The sequence below is a fragment of the Ursus maritimus genome, unplaced genomic scaffold, assembly GCF_017311325.1.
Source record: "Ursus maritimus isolate PB19 unplaced genomic scaffold, ASM1731132v1 scaffold_36, whole genome shotgun sequence".
Taxonomy (NCBI): Eukaryota; Metazoa; Chordata; class Mammalia; order Carnivora; family Ursidae; genus Ursus; species Ursus maritimus.
In genome coordinates this window covers 544092-561603 of record NW_024426230.1, presented here as the reverse complement: position 1 = coordinate 561603, position 17512 = coordinate 544092, and the positions used below count along the sequence as shown (strand labels likewise).

At 47.9% G+C, this 17512-nt stretch overlaps 2 protein-coding genes across 10 annotated transcripts; both read left to right on the top strand.

Annotated features, from left to right (window-relative positions):
- Nucleotides 1-3445: 3445 nt before the first annotated feature.
- Nucleotides 3446-10412, top strand: METTL17 (methyltransferase like 17). 2 transcript variants are annotated; one of them, XM_008711114.2, is made up of 15 exons: nucleotides 3446-3575; nucleotides 3726-3879; nucleotides 3965-4099; nucleotides 5030-5111; nucleotides 5358-5439; nucleotides 5758-5831; nucleotides 6259-6353; nucleotides 6883-6953; nucleotides 7153-7260; nucleotides 7535-7603; nucleotides 8425-8475; nucleotides 8722-8814; nucleotides 9265-9452; nucleotides 9527-9654; nucleotides 10310-10412. In XM_008711114.2, the coding sequence occupies exons 1-14, from the start codon at nucleotides 3495-3497 to the stop codon at nucleotides 9636-9638; spliced, it is 1395 nt and encodes a 464-aa protein (XP_008709336.1). In that variant the 5' UTR covers nucleotides 3446-3494; the 3' UTR covers nucleotides 9639-9654; nucleotides 10310-10412. The 2 variants fall into 2 exon arrangements, with proteins under 2 accessions (XP_008709336.1, XP_040476632.1); XM_040620698.1 differs by lacking the exon at nucleotides 10310-10412 and having other exon boundaries at nucleotides 9527-9775.
- Nucleotides 10316-17167, top strand: SLC39A2 (solute carrier family 39 member 2). Of its 8 annotated transcripts, XM_008711112.2 has the most exons (8): nucleotides 10342-10427; nucleotides 10635-10750; nucleotides 11684-11824; nucleotides 12006-12136; nucleotides 12361-12411; nucleotides 14964-15103; nucleotides 15268-15306; nucleotides 15508-17167. In XM_008711112.2, the coding sequence occupies exons 2-8, from the start codon at nucleotides 10651-10653 to the stop codon at nucleotides 15533-15535; spliced, it is 630 nt and encodes a 209-aa protein (XP_008709334.1). In that variant the 5' UTR covers nucleotides 10342-10427; nucleotides 10635-10650; the 3' UTR covers nucleotides 15536-17167. The 8 variants fall into 8 exon arrangements, with proteins under 8 accessions (XP_008709332.1, XP_008709334.1, XP_008709335.1 ...); XM_008711113.2 differs by having other exon boundaries at nucleotides 14964-15150; nucleotides 15268-17167; XM_040620700.1 differs by lacking the exons at nucleotides 15268-15306; nucleotides 15508-17167 and having other exon boundaries at nucleotides 12366-12411; nucleotides 14964-15093.
- Nucleotides 17168-17512: the final 345 nt, after the last annotated feature.

Here is a 17512-nt window from a genome sequence, read left to right as displayed (position 1 = left end):
ATCCAGTCCCACATTGGGTTCCCTGCTTCACAGGGAGTCGGCTTCTCCCTCTGCTCCTCCCCCCACTTGTTCTCTCTCAAATAAATAAATAAATAAAATCTTAAAAAAAAAACCTGCAACCCATGATTTCAAAAGAAAATAATCCAAGACATGAAAGAACAACATGCATCAAAATTAGAAAAATTTCAGGAAAAAAGATGACATATTCAGAAAAAGTTACAAATAAAAGTAAAAATTGGGACTACTGGGTGGCTCAGTCAGTTAAGGGTCTGCCTTTGGCCCAGGTCGTGATCCCAGGGTCCTGGGATCAGGCCCCGAGTCAGACTCCCTGCTTGGTGGGGAGCCTGTGCTTCTTCCTTTCCCTCTGCCCCTCCCCCTTTGCCCCTCCTCCACTTCCCCTCTCCCTTTGCCCCTCCTCCTGCAGTGGTTTCTCTTTCTCTCTCAAATAAATAAAATCTTTTAAAAAAAAGTAAAAGTCACTTAAAAGATAAAGACTAATCCAGAAGACAACAAATGCAAATAAACACAACAAATAATGCCTTAATAGAAAATTTGTTTAAAAGGGAAAACTTTATACAAAGACATGAAAGGTAAAAAATGGCACTGCTTGGGATCTTTGACGACAGAATCTCTTTAATTTCCAAAAAAAACTTATTTCAGTTGCTTCATACCTTCGTTGTTGAGAGTTTCTCTAAACCTAATTATTAGCCATTTCCCTTTTTCATGAACTTGTGGAGAAAACCAGTTGGTCATCATTCATCCCTAACCAAATTATCCAAACCTTCCTCAGAGAATTTTTTTTTCCATTTACTTATTTTGGGGATAGGAGGTGGGGGCTATTTCTTTTTAATGTTGCCTAGCTTCTCCACACTTATATATTTTTTAATGTAATTCAAAGTTACTAATACCATTCCAATCAAGGTATGAAACCAGCATTAATATAGCAGAATTCATGAATTAGTTATGAAATGGGCTCATCTATGCTTTGGGGGGATTGCGACTTGGTCAAATGATTAGACTCAGGTCCTCAACCTAGTCTACCCTGTTAAGCTTTTCCAAGCATGGAGACAAAGAGTGGTCAGTTTATCAACGCCATCAACAAATATTGGTTAAGCATTTTCAATCAATAAAGAACTGTGTTCACTGTTTTAGATGTCTTAAGGACATCCTCAACCCATGAGGAGGGTGGTGTGGAGGTTTTCGTTTTGTTTTGTTTTTACGAACAATACTTTGGATTAAGAACAAAGACACATAAAATTTAGGTGTAAGTCGGCTTTTGAGAAATTGCGTTACTGAAGGAAGGGAACGATCCCAATTACGTCAATGTCAGAATAAAAGAAGACACATCTATGTTGATAGTTCAACATGAAAAACAGGCGGGACATTTAGAAGTAACATCAAGTTCTTCTGCTTCTTACTTCTAAGTCTCCAGTGGTCAGTCTGACTTAGCCCCAAATATCCCCACTTTCAAGTCTGTCTTGGAAATAAGACATGAAATTATAATAAAAATTAAAAGGTGATTATGTCTTTTCAAGTTTCCAAAATACATATGGTAACACATATGATAATAATAACGTATTGAGAGTTTACTTGGGCCAGACATTATTATCTCATTAAACCTCTCATTCTAGTAACCCTGTGAGGTAGCAACTATTACTATCTTGCTTTCCTAGAATTCAAATTCAGACTGCCAGATTCCAGATGGCAAGCATTTTATCCCTATGTTCTGTTACCTTCCTATGACAAAAAATAATATAGCCAATTCATGTTAGAGCTAACCTACAGTGACAGGGATCTTTTATTTTGCTAATACTTGAGCCAACAATTTAAAGTAAAAGCGAAGTTGAGATGCTGCATAGCTCAGTCGTTAAGCGTCGGCCTTCGGCTCAGGTCATGATCCCAGGGTCCTGGGATCAAGTCCCACAATGGGCTCCCTACTCAGCGGGGAGGCTCTTCTCCCTCTGCCTGCCGCTCCCCCTGCTTGTGCTTGCTCTCTCGCTCTCTCTGACAAATAAATAAATAAAATCCTAAAGTAAAAGTGAAGTGTCACAAGAGATGAGGCTAAGTGTGTCAGTGTGAATTAAAGTGAGGGGGGAAAAAAGGTGACCCCCAAAAGGAAGGAGAGCAGTGACTATAGAATTTACAACACCTGTCTTAAGCAACCGTCAAGACTCCTTCCAGAGCCTTCAGATTATAAAGCCAAAGTCTCCTCTATTAGAATCAAAGTTTACTGACCTAAATGCAAACCAGACATTTAACTCCCTGACGGATATAATTTCCCATATTTTACCCCATAATTATTATATTTGGACTCTTGCAGTTGCAGCAAAGGCAATACTTTCACCCATCCAGTCAGCAGATATCAAAACGTTAAGATAGTCCATAGTTGACTAATATGTTTGCTGACAGAATCAAGAGGGCACACAGCACAGTGAGTTCATTTTCATGCTGCCTGTTAGTCGAACACTTCAGGACGTTTAGCATATTGCTTCCAAACGCCAACAATATCCGGTAGAACATATGTTTAAAGGTGAAGCTCAGACTTAGACTACCCAGGTTTATTTTTTTATTTTTATTTTTGCAAAGATTTTATTTATTTATTTGCTTGCTTGTTTGTTTATTCATTTATTGAGGGCACGTGAGGGGGGGAGAGGCAGAGTGGGAGGGAAGAGAGAGAATCTCAAGCCGACTCCTCGCTGGGCGGGGAGCCCAATCTCACAACCCTGAGATGATGACGTGAGCTGAAATCAAGAGTCCGTCCCTCAACCGACTGAGCCACCATGGGGCCCCTAAACTAACCAGGTTTGAATCTAATTGTCATCTAACAAGCTTTGTGATCTTGGGCGTGATATTTAACCATCTGAATACTCACTTTCTTTAACTGCAAAATGGGGTTAACAGAATGTATCTCACAGATAGCAGGAACTAAATGAGGTAATAATATGTATATGTGCTTGCCAAAATATCGTGTACCTAATTTTCTGTTAGCTATTTATCTAAGAGGACAGTTGAAGATGGAGAATAATTTTTTTAAACCATAAATCTATAAACTATTAATTTCTCTTATCTTGGGTTAGCTAAATTTGGGTTTTTCTTACCTTTCCCTTACTGAATTCTCCCGTTCTTACACGGGAGAAAAATCCCAAGACTTCAGAGTTAACCAGAGAGAAAAGCAAGGAACACAGGTAGTTAATACATCCAGAAATAGTCTTCTCCCGTCTATGGTGCTTCTCCATTGCGCCCAGGCAAGGGCCCGTCCCCGCCCCGCCCCGCCCCTCGACTTCTGGACGCGGAGACCAGCCTCGAGGGCACCCGTCTTCGGCAGGCTACTGAGGACCGAGAGCCTGATCCCACCCAAGTACCGTTACCTTCCGAGGTGATTTACATATCAGTTGTTTATTGGCTACTAGAAGCACTCGCTCTTCTCATTGGCTGACACTGCTCCGTGCGGGTCACAGGCCTCATCATTTCCGTTTCCGCTGGCCTCCGGTGCCATGGCGACCGCGAGGGGATTGAGGCATCTGCTGACATCTAGCAGGTGGCGCCGCCGCGGTGGAGAAGCTCCCCCGTCCCGCGTGAGTGTCTGCTTTCCCTGCTCTCGGAGAGACTCTCGATCTCAGGAATAGCTCCCCTCCGAGGAAGAGCGCACTCGGCAGCCCCTTCCTCAGCGAACGCCAGAGCTTTCCCTTCTGCCCCGCAATCAGCTTTTCTTTCCCTGCCTTCAGGCGCTCGCCGCCGTCGTGCCGGGCGTATCCCAGGTCGATAACAATTCCGATTTTCTGGGGAAGAAGCCCCATCGCCAGCACCCCGGCATCTTGCGGCTGCCATGCGTAGAGGTGCCGCAAGTACTGGCTGCCGCTGCGCAGTTCCTGCTGCTCGGTGAGTAACGGTGGGAAGAGGAAGCCCGAGAAGCAGCGGACTGGGTCTGCGTTAAATGATACCGCCTTTCATCTCTGGCCCATAGAGTACTCGATGCCCAATGTGGAGAAGAAGGTGCAAGCACTGACCAATTATCTGTGGAGCCGGCGTTTACCTGTAGAGCCGGAGGAGTTGCGAAGACGGGCTGTACATCTTGAGGAAAAATTCTTGGAAAACCCAGGTAGCGTCTAAGAATAAGGAGTAGGCCAAATTGAAATATCGATGGGAAATTAAAAGCAAGAAATAATTTTACAGATCTGTTTGAGCATCTATCTCAAATACATACTGCGGTTTCTTGTTTGACTTTCTGGCCAGAGCTGCTTGTTACAGTGATGCCTTGTTAAAAGAAGACAGTTTCCGGGGTTGCTTTTGGGCCTTTGGTAAAGGTCCAGCGAGGTACTTCAGTATCCTGTCAAAATCTAGGTCTTGGTTTTTTTCCTCCAAATCCACTGGATTAGAACGGTCTAAGTTTTGATTCAAGTGGAATAAAATCCCTCTATGGCTCCCTCTCCAGTACTGAAACACTCTTCAGGGATAGGAGAATGAGTATAATTAATTCATCGCGTTATTTTCATGAGTGTGAGCTCCTTAATATTATAGACCTGCCTTTTATTCATCTGGTATTCCCTGCACTTCCCCCACACATCCTGGTTCCTAGTCAGTGCTCAGTAGATAAAATAGTACTGAACTGAACACAATCCTGAGACTTAAGATTTTCAAGCCCCTTTCTTCCCTCTAGGAACATTGGAGATGTCACAGTCTGAAGTTTGGGGGAACTGAAGAAAATCCACAAAATATTGTCCTTATCCTGTCCTTTTAAATCTTTGAGACACTTCCCTTTAAAAGAGAGCAAAACCTGTGGGATGGGTCTGGTCTTGTTAAATAAACTGCTGTTGGAGGCAAAATACTATCTGATACATTCTGGTGATGACGGCGGTGGTTGCTGTTAATTCTTACCAGCAATTTTTCTCTAGGTTTCACTTCTTTCTTAAGCTTTGAGATTTTGCCTATGATGGGAGTTGCGGAGGAATGGGCAAGCAGCATATTCAGATATTGGATCTGAGCCCTGTTCTTCCTAGGTCCTCACTCTCAGTTCTTGTTCTCACCACAGACTTACTTCAGGTGGAGGAGAAACTTCGTGAAGCAGTGCTGCGAGCCCTACGCAAAACTACATACCATTGGCAAGAACTGAGGTAAGGGGCTAGAAGGGCTGCAAAAGAAAAAAAAAATCTTGTCTCTAGGAAGACTGGGGAAGTACTATTACACCGTTCGTGTTTGAAAAGCCTACTTGGTTTGTAACTCAGGACTCTTCTCTTTTAAGAAGTGAAAGTACTGAGCTGGAAGAGCCCTTTCCAATGATTTCATTCCTAAAAATCTAGAAGGTTAACTATGGGATGGAGGTTATTTCCTGGTGGGTATGACTCTGGTTTTTCTGGCAGCTACAATGAGAGCCTGAGCCTGGTGTATATGGCAGCAAGACTGGATGGTGGCTTTGCAGCAGTCTCCAGGGCGTTCCACGAGGTGAAAGCCCCTCAACTTCCAACTTTTTACCATCAGTTCCCTTATTCATAAAGTAGTCTCCTGGGGTATGGTTCTTGGGACATTGCATGTGCTTTTTTTTTTTTTTTTTTTTTTTAAGAGGCTCTCTTTATCCCCTGAAAGGGTTTCATGACCCAAGAAAGGTTTAAAATCACTGTTTTAGGAGGTTCCCATTCTATATTTACATTGAATCTCAAAAAAACAGTCACATCTCATCTGCCCTGTCATGGTTCCCTAATTCCTTGGGGCCCTAAATAAGGGTGTACTTACCCCACTGTGGGGCATTACATATTTCTTCAGATCCGGGCTCGAGTTCCAGAGTTCCAGCCCCAAACCTTAATGGACTTTGGCTCGGGTACTGGTTCTGTCACTTGGTAAGTATCATTCTGTCTCTGTCAATTCTAGCTCTAGAGAGCCACATGTATAACACTCCAAGAGACTACGGAACCAGAGGGAGAATAGGAAAATTGGGAACTAGAATGTTTCTTCTCTCAGATTAGGTAAGGCATAAGAAAGTATATGGATTAGGGCCAGAACTTAAAGAAACTTCAAGTGAAAAAAGACCCATGTTTAGAAAGATAAACAAGGAAAGGAATTTAGTCTAGGGCATATCACCAAGATTTTTTTTTTACCTACAAATAGTTTCTCTGAGTAAATGAAATAAGAAAATAACACTGTTAGTTTTTCTAACTATTTTAAGATAATACTCTGTTTCCCAGGGGTGGGGTTGGAGGCAGAGGGATCTCTTGTAGGGATGACTAGTTGTCATGAGAAATGGTGATTTATATTTTGCCATCTTAGGGCTGCTCATAGTGCTTGGGGCCAGAGCCTACGCGAATATATGTGTGTGGACAGCTCAGCTGCTATGTTGGTTTTGGCAGAAAAGCTACTGAAAGGTGAGGATAAAGGATAAGGAAGGGCTTCTTCAAAGTTGAAGGAGTTAAGCAGAGAACTAGAAAGAATGTTTTATTGGGGATTTGAGGAGGGCTAACAGTTAGACGAGTCTGATTTCTTTCCAGTGTTATGGTCAAGCAGAGGGTGGTGGAGGCCTTTGCTGGATGGTGGGTGGGTTGGGTAAGATAAACAGGATAGGCAACCCAGTGTTTCCCTGCCCTTTGTTTTTGTTTTTTTTTTAAGATTTTATTTACTTGAGAGAGAGAACATGAGTCGGGGGGAAGAGCAGAGGGAGAAGCTGACTCCCCACTGAGCAGTGAGCCCAACCAGGGAGCCTGACCCAGGGCCCAGGGCCCAATCCCAGGACCCTGGATCATGACTTGAGTCAAAGACCGGCGCTTAAGCATCTGATCCACCCCGGTGCCCCACCTGGTGGTTTTCTTTAGCCTTTGGACCATATTTCTTCCCGAGCTAGCACTTCGGTTTATACCTGTACGCTCATAGTTGCCACGCCTCTGCTTCACCCCACAGGTGGTTCAGAATCTGGGGAGCCTTATGTTCCAGGTGTCTTCTTCAGACAGTTTCTACCTGTATCACCCAAGGCAAGTGACAATGTTTAAAGTGTGTTAAATGTGGAATTTGGCAGATGGAAAACTGTGGCTTCAGCTTTGCAACCCAGCCTTGAGTGTTAGACAATAAAAGAGAACAGAAAAAATGTAAGGGGATAGAACTTGGTTATACTCTTGGAAGGGGGGCCAAGGGGAATGTCAGGTCTGTCACGTTCCTTGTCTTGGTCCTCAGGTACAGTTCGATGTGGTAGTGTCCGCCTTCTCCCTAAGCGAGCTTCCCAGCAAGGCCGACCGCACTGAGCTAGTCCAGACCCTGTGGCGCAAGACAAGTCATTTCCTGGTGAGTTGAAATCCTTTTTCCCTTCAAGTTGTAAAGCAGCGTCATGGGTTTCATGTATTTCCTTCTCTCCCTTGGAACTTGTGTTCATTCTTGACCATTTGTCTCACGCGTAGATCCCTTTGTCCCTCTTTTAGGCTCTCCATTCCCATCTTATGTGGGGATGGCCCTTTCCTTTAGGGCCTCTACTCCATCTGTGAATGTTCTGACAGAGCTGCTAGCGTTTATATTTTCATGTAATTCAGGGCTTATGCTTATTTTCCTTTTTTGTGAACAGATATTGGTAGAGAATGGAACAAAAGCTGGGCACTGCCTTCTCATGGATGCCAGGGACTTGGTCCTCAAGGTAAGATTCTTTCTCCTTCCTTCACCCCTGCCCAACCATCTGTCACCAGTCCCTGCTACTCCCTTAAGAACTGAAGAGACTCTGTCATACAAATGGTAGGGGTGACTCTCAGGATATTAGGCATATAAAGTCTTTATGATATAGGGTAGTGATTAGTAAACTAGGACCTGTGGCTCAAATCTGGCCTGCCACCTGTTTTTATATGTGCCGTGCTTATTGGTGTGTCTCTTTTCTATGGCTGCTTTTTTTTTTTTTTTAAGATTTTATTTATTTGTCAGAGAGCGAGCACAAGCATGGTGAAGGGCAGGCAGAGGGAGAAGCAAGCTCCCTGCTGAGCAAGGAGCATGATGCAGGATTCGATCCCAGGATCCCGGGATCGTGACCTGAGCCAAAGGCATACTATAAACAGCAGAGCTGAATAGTTGGGATGGAAACAGGTTTTGCCTGCTCTCTGGGCCTTTAAAAAAGAAAAAGTGTGCCAACCCCTGATCCAGGGCATTGCTAAGCCGAGAACCTTATCTTTTGGGGACAGTATGAGCCAATGTATAATCATAAATTTAACTGTCCTGGAGTGGGATCTTTTTGAGAGTAGAGGTTGCTGACAAGGGAGAGCACCATACTATGCGCCAAGTTCCTGCTTTTCTCCTACTGCAGAGAGAAAGTTCTTTGTTTGGAGTATTAGAGAAGCAGCCAGCTTAAGTTAAGGAGCCTAGTTAATAATTACCAGAATTGAATGTTAAAGGAGTCGTCAGTTTACTGAGTGCAGAGTTTGAGTTATGAGAATAGACCCCTCATACGTAGCTTAATTTTTTTGATTTCAGGGAAAAGAGAAGTCACCTTTGGACCCTCGACCTGGCTTTGTCTTTGCCCCAGTGAGTATTACTTCTACCTTTCCCAGCATGCAAAGATGTGAACTCTGCTGTGGCCAGGAACAGTGAGAGGAAAGCTAAGCCACCCTCTACTATTTTGTGTCCCTATCTACTTTCTCTCTTAGTTGTTCCCCTGGCACTCCCGACCTCCAGCTCCTATGCTCCCATTGCCCTAGCCCTTCTTAACTCTATCACTCCTCGTTTTTCAGTTGTATGGTTTTGTGGTTCTTTGGTCTTGTGTGTTCACAGTGTCCACATGAACTTCCTTGTCCCCAGTTGACCGCGTCTAAGCCCCTGGCCTGTAGCTTTTCTCAGGCTTACCACTGCATCCCCTTCAGCTGGGTATGTATCCTGAGAATGTTATGGCAGAGAGAAAATAGCCTGGGGGAACAGGATGATAAAGAGTCAGAGGTGGGGGGGCGCCTGGGTGGCACAGCGGTTAGGCGTCTGCCTTCGGCTCAGGGCGTGATCCCGGCATTATGGGATCGAGCCCCACATCAGGCTCCTCCACTATGAGCCTGCTTCTTCCTCTCCCACTCCCCCTGCTTGTGTTCCCTCTCTCGCTGGCTGTCTCTATCTCTGTCAAATAAATAAAATCTTTAAAAAAAAAAAAAAAAAAAAAAAGAGTCAGAGGTGGGAAGAGTTGGAGAAGTCAGAGAAGAGCCTGGAGGTTTTCCGGCTGGAGTGTGCATGGCTTATAGAATATTAAAAGGGCTGTAGGGATGGGAGGGGAGGTCACAATTTTTTTCCCATCTCTTTTTTCTCCAAATATTCTCTATATCCTTATCTTAGAACAAGAAGAAGCAAAAAGAGGAAAAGTTCTCGATGGTAATTCTTGCCCGGGGGTCTCCAGAGGAGGCTAACCGCTGGCCCCGTATCACTCAGCCTATCCTTAAACGGCCACGCCATGTGCATTGTCACCTGTGCTGTCCCGATGGGCATATACAGCATGCCGTGATCACAGCCCGCCAGCATGGCAGGTATAAAGGGTGTGACCAAAATTAGGGAGAGGTGGCAAGAACCTGCAGCCCACGCTGACCTCTCTTTTCCCTAGGGATTTGTATCGCTGTGCCCGTGTCAGCTCCTGGGGAGATCTCTTACCTGTGATCACGCCTTCAGAGTCAGAACTTCCTCCGTCCCTTCCTGAAGACCCCCCTGGGAATTGACAAGGAGTCGTAACAAGTATTTTCTTATTTAGGCCTGCCAAGGCTGAAGCTCCCTGGTATCCAGGGTGGGAGTGCTGGTAGCCCTGTGTATCTGTTTGTTTGAGGCTTTAATAATAATAAAAAGTTTCCAAAGAGTAGAAATGGATCTCGTGATTCTTAAAAGGTACAAAGATCAGTTGTCATGTCCTATGCTGTAACAGAGAGAATCCTCAGATATTCAGTGCCTATCTCCCCACACAGATCTTTTTTTTTTTTTAGATTTTTTTTTTTTTTAATTTATTCGACAGAGATAGAGACAGCCAGTGAGAGAGGGAACACAAGCAGGGGGAGTAAGAGAGGAAGAAGCAGGCTCATTGCAGAGGAGCCCGATGTGGGGCTCGATCCCATAACGCTGGGATCACGCCCTGAGCCGAAGGCAGCCTCCTAACCGCTGTGCCACCCAGGCGCCCCTCCCCACACAGATCTTAAACTCACCTTCTCCTATAAGAATGCTGCTGCTTCTACCAGAGACCAGGACTTCCCAGGGAAGTAATCCAGGGCAGTAGGGAAAGCTGCCCCCAGTCCCTGAGCACTGGCTTAGCAGGTGTCACGGTTGTTAGGTGGGCCACCTAAATAGGGGAACCAGGCAGCCTAGCCTGTTTTTCTCCCTCCTTTCCTTCTGTCTTCCTCAGGGTTCATCAGCTCCCCCGGAATTTGCCTGATACATTTTCCTCAAGAGTCGATCCCCATCAAGACTGAATTTTCCGTCTCCACCCCTGCAGCTCCAGGCAGGAGCCTTCAGTTTGCTTGGTTCGTTTCTCAGTTTTTCCCTGGGCCTCACTGTTTCAGAGCTAGAGAACCTTTCTTTGTCTTAAAATTCTCAGGCTCTCTCCCAGTACACACGGTCCTGACTTAACCGTGGCTTGATTTTCAAATTTTCAACTCTAAGGTGATGTGGAAGTGAGGCCCATTCAGTAGAAGCCAGACCTTGAGTTTTGAACTTGGATCTTTTCTCAGGTCGGCAGTGTGCAGTATGACAGTCTCTCGTGATGCCAGGGCAGCCGCAGCTGTCGTGAGGGTAAACGGCTGGTACACTTACAGCCGTTCTGGTTTTCACTTCCAGGACAGATGTGGTAAATTACATTAGACTTCAACACTATTATAAAACAGACTTTGGTTAGATGATTTTGCCCAGCCCGTGGGCTAATGTAAGTGTTCCGAGCATATTTAAAGCTAGTCGAAGCTAGGATTGATAGCTTAGGTGTATTAAATGCATTTCAACCTAGGAGGTTTTTAATTTAGGATGGAACCATTGGGACATCACCCCCTCAAAAGTTGAGGAAGATCTGTATATATCCAGAAACAGGCACAGTCAAAAGTTGGAACAGCATCAATATTGTAATACTAGAAATCTCAAGTCCCCACTAGAAATTGCCATGCCTGGAACTGTTCCTCTGGGGTTACAGGAGAGGGAGGCCCCTCATCTACTAGTTTTCACAGAGTGGCGGGTGGCAGCACTACCTCTCAGCCCCACCTCCTACCCAAAGGTGGCCCCAAATCCCCTCTGAAAAGGTAGGGTTCAGATATCAGCCTAACAACCTATGAGACATGGGTGGGTAGGGTATGGGAGTCTTAGATCAGATGTCTTGAATGAGGCAGGACCAGGTGTCCCCGTACAAAACAGCTGGGGAGAACCTACATAGACTCCCATTTCAGATTAGACCAGTGCCAGGCACGGACGAAGACTGTCCACAGCATTTGGATTAGTCATGGCAGCGAAGAGGAGAGGACACACAGCGCAGGCTGTGCCTGGCAGGGAGTCTGGAGTTTCTGGTTTCCCAGTTCTGGAAGGCGTGAGCCAGGGGAGGGGCCTCCTCGTAGGGGGAGGGCGGGAATCTGGGGCAGGGCCCCAGTCAGCTATGCAAGGCTGTGCAAGCAGAGGCAACACAGAACAGGAGGAGGATCCCAATGGCCTCCTGGAACTCAGGAGAGTAGATACTCCAGCTTTGACCACCTACTTCCACACTCCTGCTCCAAAGATCGTAACTCGCATTTGCTATTCTGAGGCCTCTGCTTTTCCTGGATCCCAAGGATGGAACCACTACTAGGAGTGAAAATTGGCTGCCTGTTTGCCCTGCTGGTTCTCACCCTGGTCTGTGGCCTTATTCCCATCTGCTTCAAGTGGTTCCAGATTGATGCCGCTACAGGTACAGCCCTGCCGCCCCGGCCCCAGAACCTCCACCTAACTGTGGCGCTATCACCTGTCCTGACGCCTTGCTCGGAGGCTCTCACCACCCCTGAGCTGGGGATATCGGGTGCTACCTGTTTGCTCTTCTGTCACCTCTCCTATCTCATCGCCCACTGGATCGTGACTCCTCCTTTGTTTAGGTCGTCACCGCCGGGTCCTCAGCCTCCTGGGCTGCGCCTCTGCTGGTGTTTTCCTGGGAGCGGGGCTCATGCACATGACCGCTGAAGCCCTGGAGGGAATCGACTCCGAGATCCAGAAGTTTAAGATGCAGGTGAGCTGCAGAAATGGTGAGCGGCGGGGCTGTGAGGCCAGAGTGATGAGGCAGGAAATGACAGAGCCAAGGGCAAGGGCGGAAGGACAGGGAAGAGGACAGCTCTTTGGTGGCGTAGTGAAAACTGGTCACGCTGGGCTTCAAGGAGAGTGATGGAGCTGAAGGAGCAGGACAGGAAGCTGGGCGGCTCTATCACCAACCTGATTTCTGCTTTTCTCTCCCAGAACAGGACAGAAAAGGAGGGAAATGCGTCTGATGATGCTGGTTCAGCTCAGGTAAGTATCTCCCCCCTGTCCCTCCCTGGGGGGGGAGACCCAGAGTCTCCTTTCACTGCCAGACCCTTTGAGGTAGGAGTCGGTGAGGAAACCAGGAATCCCCCTGCTCCTCAGCTCAGACAGCTCAGAGGAAAGGAGGAGCCCACCCAATCCTTTTGGGTTTGTGGAACCCCAGAAAAAGCTGTGCTTTACTCTTTCATTCTTTCTCTGGCCCTTTGACATGCCTCACATTCTTTTCCCATATTTCTAACCCTGTCACTCTGGTGTCCCTTAGTCCCTCAGGGATTCTTCTTGTTGCTGTCCATACCTGCTCTTGGCTTCAATCCCCTGCCCTTCTTTATGCCCAATATGCTGCATCAGTCTGGAAGCATCTGATAAAGATGGGAATAAGGCTACAGACCAGAGTGAGAGGCAGCAGGGCAAACAGGCGGCCAGTTCTTACTAATTGGACACAGTCCCACGTTTCCCATTCTCTTCAGTCCCCCACTCCCGTGGCCACCCAGTGTGCTCGCTTCTCTTCCCTTCCCACCTCACAGCCCCTCTTTCTGTTCCTAGATGGAGTATCCCTACGGAGAGCTCATCATCTCCCTGGGCTTCTTCTTTGTCTTCTTTTTGGAGTCGCTGGCATTGCAGTGTTGTCCTGGTGCTGCTGGAGAATCCCCAGTGCAGGAGGAGTGGAGTGGGACTCATGTCCTTGAACTCCACAGCCATGGATCTCCACACTTACCCTCCAAGCGTCCCCTTCGGGCCCTTGTCCTCTTGCTGTCACTCTCCTTTCACTCAGTGTTTGAAGGGCTGGCCGTGGGGCTGCAGCCAACAGTAGCAACTGCCGTGCAGCTCTGTCTTGCCGTGCTGGCTCACAAGGGGCTCGTAGTGTTTGGGGTGGGGCTGCGGCTGGTGCAGATAGGCACTGGATCACGATGGGCCACATTGTCCATTCTGTCATTAGCTCTCATGTCCCCCATGGGCCTAGTCCTGGGCCTGGCTGTGACCCGAGGGGACCCTAAAGGGGGGCAGGGCTTAGCCCAGGCTGTGTTAGAAGGTGTGGCAGCTGGCACCTTTCTGTATGTCACCTTCCTAGAAATTCTGCCCCGGGAGCTAGCTGGCCCTGAGGCCCCTCTGGCCAAATGGGGCTGTGTAGCCACTGGTTTTGCCTTCATGGCCTTTATTGCCTTGTGGGCCTGAGAGATTCCTGATTTTTCTGATAGACCTATCTAGGATGGCTTTCCTACCCTCGGGAGACACTTCCCAAATGGCTTTGGCCCTCCTCTGAGACTACGTGACATTCACTAGGCATCATCCTCATGAACCGGACCACAGCTTTCTCCTGCATGAGATCCATTTCTCTTCCAGGACTGAGAAAAGGACGTCTAGGTGGAGTGCCTATAAATTGGAGAATTGATGGGAAGACCATCACTCTAGATTTGACTCTTGTCCCGTCTGTGCTACTGTGTGTAATAAAATGTCCATTTTACCGTCCACCTTCAGCCAGGCTTCATTTCTCCAGCTTGCCCAGGAGCTGCCTGGTACAGGAAGTGGTGGAGTGGGGAGTGGAAAGGCTGCATATGGGATATTGTATTTTCTTCTAGAATCCAGGCCCCTAGCCATTCTGTCAGTTGCAGGCCATGCCCTCCACACGTGGGAGCATTGCCGAAATTCCAACAGCCTACTCCTGCCTTGCCCACAGGTGTTGAGAAACTGAGCCAGACTTGCCAGCATTTAGAGAGAAGAAGGGTAAAAACAGAAACCACGGGATCCAGATTTTTTCCTACACTAACCACACCCACCCCACTCCCAGTCCCTATTATCAGCCAACCACAGTGTGTACAGCAGACTCTTGAGATCAGGCTAAATAGAGCCTCCCTCCATCTGGTTCCTGTTTTTCACACTGAGCCCTGTGTAGCCTCGAGGATGCTGTGGCTCTTCTTTGAGCCTCTGCCTCCATCCAGCTGCCTGGTGCTGAGGGATTAAGAAGCAGTGTGTTTGGAGAGGGAGAGAGGCGCCAGATAAAGGCCTAGGGTGATTACTGGGCTTTGCCACAACTTAGGGGCTTTCCTTCTGCCCGCTCTCCCTGCCCTCTGCCTCCGGCCCCTCCCCGCCAGGCCATCTGTCTTTCAGTGTGAGTAACCCCTACGGTGTGTTGCTTCTCTTAAAAACTACTAAAGACAAACACAAAGCTGATTATCTGGCTGTTGCCCAGCCCCCCGACCCATGACATGGAGGAGTATCTCAGACTTAGTGGAGAAGGAGGGAGAGAAGGTGTGCCCCGCGAGCTCAATCGCTCTCCCCACTTTGCCCCTCCTGACACTCTCAGTGCGGAAGCCCAAGTCGCCTTCACCTGGACAAGGCCTCCTGAGTGTCCTTCTTGTCACAGTCGTCTCCTGTCCATCCCATTCCCCTCCCCAAAAACTAAGATGCACAAACCGCCTCACAAGCCCGGCGGATGCGCCCAGGCTTGAGTGAGAAGGCAAGCTTTAGGCAAAACTAAATAAAAATATCTGATACAGGAAACAGGTTCCCTGAAGCACCATCCTATTTTGTTTTCCCTTCAGCATGAAGTCATGGGATACATTCTCCCCACAGCGCCTCGTACGTGTGATAATGGTAGCGTCTCCGCACAGAGCACCTGCCTCGTGCCAGGCCCTGCGGTCTCGCCGGCACACACGCCACCCGGCCCTCCCAACCCCGCCAGGTAGATACTAGCCCTCTTGAGAGCCCTGGGAAGCACGCGCACAAAAGGTAAATAACGATCGCAGAGCTAGCTGGGCTGCAAACCCACGCTTCTCTGATCTTAAGGAAAGCTCAAATATGCGATTCTCTCCTCCCTTACCTTTACCTCCCCATCTTCTGTGTCAGGGGCTCCGAAGAAAGCGGGGAGCACGTTGGAGAACTGAGGCAAGCTGCATAGAGGGAGTCTACAGGGAGGTGTGGGCAGGGTTTGGACAGAGCCCCAGACGGTGGAGCGATACCCGGGGGGCTGGGCGGGGCCCGCCAGTAAGAGCCTGGCCCCTGGTGGAGGGAGACAGCCAGCCCACAGGGCCTCGAGCCGGAGGAGCCAGAGGAGTACCCTCCCTCTGCTTCTGCTCTGTTGGCCAGCTCCAGGGTCTCCTGTTGGGTGCCCTAACCGAAGCCAAAGGACAGAACCGTCTGACAGTGCATGGCGGATAGCTCAGCGTCGTGAGGCGGGTCAAGAAATCCGGACGGGCAGATCCAGCACGCCGTCCACTCTCTGCTGCTTTCCACTCAACTGGTCTTGCCAGGACTTTGGAAGGAGGAACTAGAAGGGACACAAGTATACGGACATTAGCTATTTTAGGTGCAGAGGGTTTGGAGGACTACAGAAAGGAGACTTGAGGAGAAGGCTACCAGACTCGGGCTCTTCGCGTGTTTCTGGGTCACCGATGCTATCAGCATCTGAGGGCAATGAGCAGAGGTTGGGAGATTCCAAGCATGGGTGAGTCACGCCCTTTTTGCCTCCTCCTACCCTGGGAGCCCTTACATTCGCCTTCAGCCCCCTCTGCTTTCAGCCATCAGTGCTTTCTCTCCTTCTCATGAGCAAGCACTTCCTTTCCTTTTCCCAAGACCTTACGAACCCGAACAGGAACCCTCTTTAGTTCAAACTGTATCATAGCAAGAGCTGGAATAAAGCGAGAGAATGGCTCCTTAGAACATCAGGATCGGAAAAAGAAACCATCAGAGCATTTTCCAAAGCTCTGAATCCCCAGCCAGGAGTCGGAGAGGGCTGTAAGGGCGCAGAGGAATGTGACTTCAAGGGAGCCTGCAGCGAGGAAGGATGGAACGAGAATGGGCATGAGAGCCATGGACAGGAGCGAGAGCTGAAGTAGTAGGCCAAGGATCTGGAAGCCAGAGTCAGGAGCGAACCCGTACTCACTCAGCCTTGAGAGATAGGTCGTAACTGAAAACATTTAGAATCATAAGAGTTGAAAAAAATATGAGGAAAGATGCAGGTTAGGAAAAAGGATAAGAGAAGAAGCTAGTTGGAATAGTCACAAGAGAATTTACGTGGAACAGTTTTTAAGTGCCCTGAACCGCTGTGCCCGTTCCCCATCCCTTATTCTCCACCCCCACATGTGTATTTTTTATATATTTAAATAGAAGAAAAACAAATGGAAGAATGAGACCTCCAACCATCCTCTCACCTAGAACCAGCTTTCCATTCTTGCACCAATAAATGGTTCCCAGAAGTAACACTTTGGAGCTCCCCACCTTTCCTTCCCCTACAAGCCGAGGCTTGGGTTTTTACAGTTCAGAGGAGATGGGACATAGCATCAAAGAGAATAGAGGCTGATATCCTGGGGCAGGGTGAGAGGTCAGCCAAAGACCAGCACCTATGAACAAGAGGCACCCAGGACCAAACCCCAGAGCTCCAGGTGCTTCACCCCCAAAGGACAGTTTTCCAATGTCTTGCCTCCCTCATAGGAAACAGTGCCCTGGCTCCTGGCTTTGGGTGATAGAGTACAAAGAACAGTTGCCAGAATTGGAGTGGGTTGGTATGTGTGCGTGTGAGTGTGCCAACTGGCCAGACACCCTCATATTCCCAGCCCCTGCACCTCAGGGAGGAGCCCGTGGCCACTAGCAAAGGTGAAGCAAAAGGGGTGCAGACAGAGGTGACACCCCCAGGCCCCAGTCTGCAGGGATGCTTAAAGGGGCCAGTTGTTGATGATTTTTTTATTTCAGTGTTGTTCAGAATTACTATCTTTAGATGTATTGAATGTCAAATACAGAATGCATTCTACTTTTACTATGTATTTATCCAGTTGGGGGAACATTCTAACGTGGGTAAGGAGAGAGGGTGCAAACAACATGATTGCTCTGGGCACCATTTACCCTCACCACACCCCTGGCCTCTAGTCAGAACTGATTCTCACTTTCCTGTTAGTCCCCAACTCTCTAGAAAGGTGGCATCTCCCACTCGTGGCATTGCCCTTAAGTATGTAAAGGAGTGCCCTTAAATGTTAACATCTACCCCTTCTGCTGCAGTTTCGCCATTTTGTGTGTACCTTCAGAGAATCACTCTTTAAAATCTCTTCATGAGTTCCAGAATTTTCAAGCTAACCCCACCAGGCTCTCATCACCATAT

What these genes read in the sequence shown, in the direction of transcription:
- SLC39A2 (XM_008711107.2), top strand. Translation starts at nt 10,651, where the DNA reads ATGACAGTCTCTCGTGATGCCAGGGCAGCCGCAGCTGTCGTGAGGGTA. An exon ending in TCACTTCCAGGACAGATGTG is followed by an intron (nt 10,751 to 11,683) that starts GTAAATTACATT and finishes TGCTATTCTGAG; the next exon opens with GCCTCTGCTTTTCCTGGATC. An exon ending in TCCAGAAGTTTAAGATGCAG is followed by an intron (nt 12,137 to 12,360) that starts GTGAGCTGCAGA and finishes TTTCTCTCCCAG; the next exon opens with AACAGGACAGAAAAGGAGGG.
- METTL17 (XM_008711114.2), top strand. Translation starts at nt 3,495, where the DNA reads ATGGCGACCGCGAGGGGATTGAGGCATCTGCTGACATCTAGCAGGTGG. An exon ending in TGCGCAGTTCCTGCTGCTCG is followed by an intron (nt 3,880 to 3,964) that starts GTGAGTAACGGT and finishes TCTGGCCCATAG; the next exon opens with AGTACTCGATGCCCAATGTG. An exon ending in GCAAGACAAGTCATTTCCTG is followed by an intron (nt 7,261 to 7,534) that starts GTGAGTTGAAAT and finishes TTTTGTGAACAG; the next exon opens with ATATTGGTAGAGAATGGAAC.